Genomic DNA, 3,136 nt, shown 5'->3' on the forward strand with positions numbered 1-3,136 from the left:
AAACATTAACGAATATCAATATTTCCAGTTTTTGATCAATAATTCGATAAATTTTAATTTAAACTATGAGTTTCAGGAAAATTTACATAAATTTGAGTTTCGATCGATAAAGAAATGTTATAAACAATTTTTTTAATATTGTTTTCAGTCTTGAGCTTGTTTGATTGCATTAAAACAAGAAATTAGAGCATTTTTTTCGACATATAGCCAATGATTAGTTTAATTTGAAGTGAATGACATATTTCTTTGTCAAATTTAATATGAAAAGTATTGAATCAAGTGAGAAACAACCAGTATTTAACTTTTTTATAGATAAATTTTTTATTGAATTATCAATTGCAATATAATTGTCTATATTTTTAACATAACAGTACGCTATTACTATAAATAATTTCTTTTATTACAATTTGGGAATGTTTTTGATGTTCTTTGACAACTTGCAATAAGTACTGGAATTGTTCTTCATTTTTGTCAAGCATTGATTATATTCACTAACTAATGCAACAGCTCGCTCTGCTGAATCATTGACAACTTTTAGTTGTTGAAAGTATTCTTTATTTTCGAGATAACTCTCATTAGTAGGCCATAATTCAACATCGACATCAAGAAAGTCATACGGTAGATCGAAGATTTTGAAAAGATTTAATGACTTTTTAGACACAAAGTCACTCAGAGTTCTCTGCGCCAATGAATTCAAATCTTTTTAGCAATTACAAATCTTTTAGCTTTAGAATCTGTACCTTCACGAGTATTAACAGCTTCAACAATACTTTTTTTACTTCTAATGGAACGCCATCGTCAAACAGTGATAAATGGCAAGTTCATCGCTCAAATACCATAAGTGCGAAATCATTTTTTCACACGTAGCTGAAGAAATCAAAGGATTGATATGTTTGTACTCCAATAAATTTTTCATAAACTGCAAGTCATGATAAGCAGCAGTTGTTGCAGAAGTTGATGAAAACCAAGCTTTTAAATACAATGTGACTATAAAAATACAGAAATGACGAAGACCATGCAATTCTTTCTGAGAGAGTTTGAATTCATCTCTGAATAGATACATTTTCAAACTATAAATGGCCTTAGCCATCCATCTAGCATGATGAACAGCACCAGGACGTTTGAAAGAAATCTTTTCTTGAGGCATTTCTCCAAGGAAAATCAATGATAATTCCAATAATTCTTTATTTAACTTATTATAACATTTCTTTATCGATCGAAACTCAAATTTATGTAAATTTTCCTGAAACTCATAGTTTAAATTAAAATTTATCGAATTATTGATCAAAAACTGGAAATATTGATATTCGTTAATGTTTGACGATGAATATCTCGTAACGGCTTCACTTAATCGAAAAATCATAAGAGACCATTTTTGTAGAGCAGTAAATTTCCTACAAAATCATGAGTTCCGCAATCCGAAATAATTTTTTTTCATCGACTTATAAAATTCATAATAAAAACGAATATTTTCCTTAAAATAGCCAAACTTCAACTATGAATATCTTTTAATCGGTTGAGTTTTTGAAAAAGTCATAAGAGACCTTTTTTGTAAAGCATTCAATTTCTCACAAAATCTATGCCACGGAATATTTTTCCAAGCAGTTGGAAGCGAGATATAAATTTTTTTATCTGATTATTCGAAAAAAATAGAAACCCGCAAAGCGGAGGACCTTCCCGTTATAATTAAGAGCTTATACTTGGAGAGAATTCTTTTTAGGTGTCTACGAACCTATTTTTCAGAGTATAAAATCAAAAATAAATTATTCGATTTTTTTGACCCACCCTAATACGGGCGTGTGCTAAAAGTGTTCCTGGTGAAATTTTTGCACGACGGACTAATAAACTAGCGCCACTAATATTGTATACGCAACCGTTTACAGTGTCATCCATTAGACAAAAAGCATCACGTGCACACGTTAATCGTAATCGCATTTCAACACCATTGATTAAAAATCTTTCTTGATTGAAAACGTCAAAATGTAGATGGCCAATAAAATCCGCTGTTTTATCACACGTTAATAATTCTTTACGTTTTTTCAAGCCTAAATTCTCGTCAGTTAAACTATCCATTTTTCTAGGGGTATCGCAGCACCACCCTACAGTAGTTAAATGCGATTTTTTGGAATCTGCTCCATAGTTCAATAAAGTTTCCGGGCAATTTATGCCCGGTACGGATATAAATTATTAGGTGTTAATACAGGCTTTTGATTGAATAACACATCAACTTGACTGAATATTGAATGCATAAAATTGTTTATAGGTGCTACTTTAGGAGGGTGAGCGCTAGCTATCACAGGGCTTCTTCGGGTAATACCCACGCATAACCTTAGCATCGTATGTGCTAAATCAATGTATTCATCCCCCTGTCCTTGAACAACAAATTCTATCGGTGAGTTATCCGTCAATGATGAAATTGTTTTATAATGAACCCATTGGGAACTTTCAATTGTTGTTTGGGTCGGCGGTAGGGTAAATAATTCTAACTCAGTTTTAACACACTCACACAAATGTACATGTAAAAACGACATTTTAGAAATTTTTGTTAAAAATGTCCGCCACTGTACGTAGTTTTTTATTTTTATTATTGTTTTTCTTTTTAATATTAGTCTTCTTTTTATTAACTTTACTTTTATTTTTCACTTTAGATTTGACCAGCCGTCTTTTTTTTTCAACAACCCGTTTTTTTGAGTTTGGTTGTGTGTTGCTCATACCGTCGGTTAAGGCAAACTGGCTAGGTATATTGCCAGACCCGCTACATAAGACTCTCAATTTTTTCCTGAGCTTTACGTTTTAAATTTTTACCTGACTCGCGCACGCGCGTTTTAAATGATTCTTCAACGGGGATTTTGTGGTCCAAAACATCTGTAGCTATATTTACACCAGATCTTAAAGCTTCTTTACCAACTGTCTTAAGACCGCTTTTTAAAAAAGGTAATACTCTTCTGAATAAACCGCCCAAAAAATTACCTATACCATATCCTCTTTGATAAGGTAATCCTACATAAACATGGCTTATTCCAGAATAACTGCGTGTACCGTCGCCGTATTGTATTATCTCGTAGTCTATCATAGTAAAGAATCTTAAAAACTCCTTTTGAAATGTAACGTTACTGTCAACGTCCCGTATTCGAAT

At 32.0% G+C, this 3,136-nt stretch overlaps 1 protein-coding gene across 1 annotated transcript; it reads right to left on the bottom strand.

The window, feature by feature from the left end:
- Positions 1-2,162: 2,162 nt before the first annotated feature.
- On the bottom strand, positions 2,163-2,531 carry LOC141527391 (uncharacterized). The gene has a single exon (XM_074242816.1). It carries the CDS (start codon positions 2,529-2,531, stop codon positions 2,163-2,165), a length of 369 nt encoding a protein of 122 aa, XP_074098917.1.
- Positions 2,532-3,136: the final 605 nt, after the last annotated feature.

The sequence above is a fragment of the Cotesia typhae genome, unplaced genomic scaffold, assembly GCF_013202065.1.
Source record: "Cotesia typhae breed Kobodo isofemale line unplaced genomic scaffold, CoteBio_Ctyphae contig_4, whole genome shotgun sequence".
NCBI lineage: Eukaryota > Metazoa > Arthropoda > Insecta > Hymenoptera > Braconidae > Cotesia > Cotesia typhae.

Excerpts from the sequence above, each read along its gene's own strand:
- LOC141527391 (XM_074242816.1), bottom strand. The coding sequence starts at position 2,531 with ATGTCGTTTTTACATGTACATTTGTGTGAGTGTGTTAAAACTGAGTTA.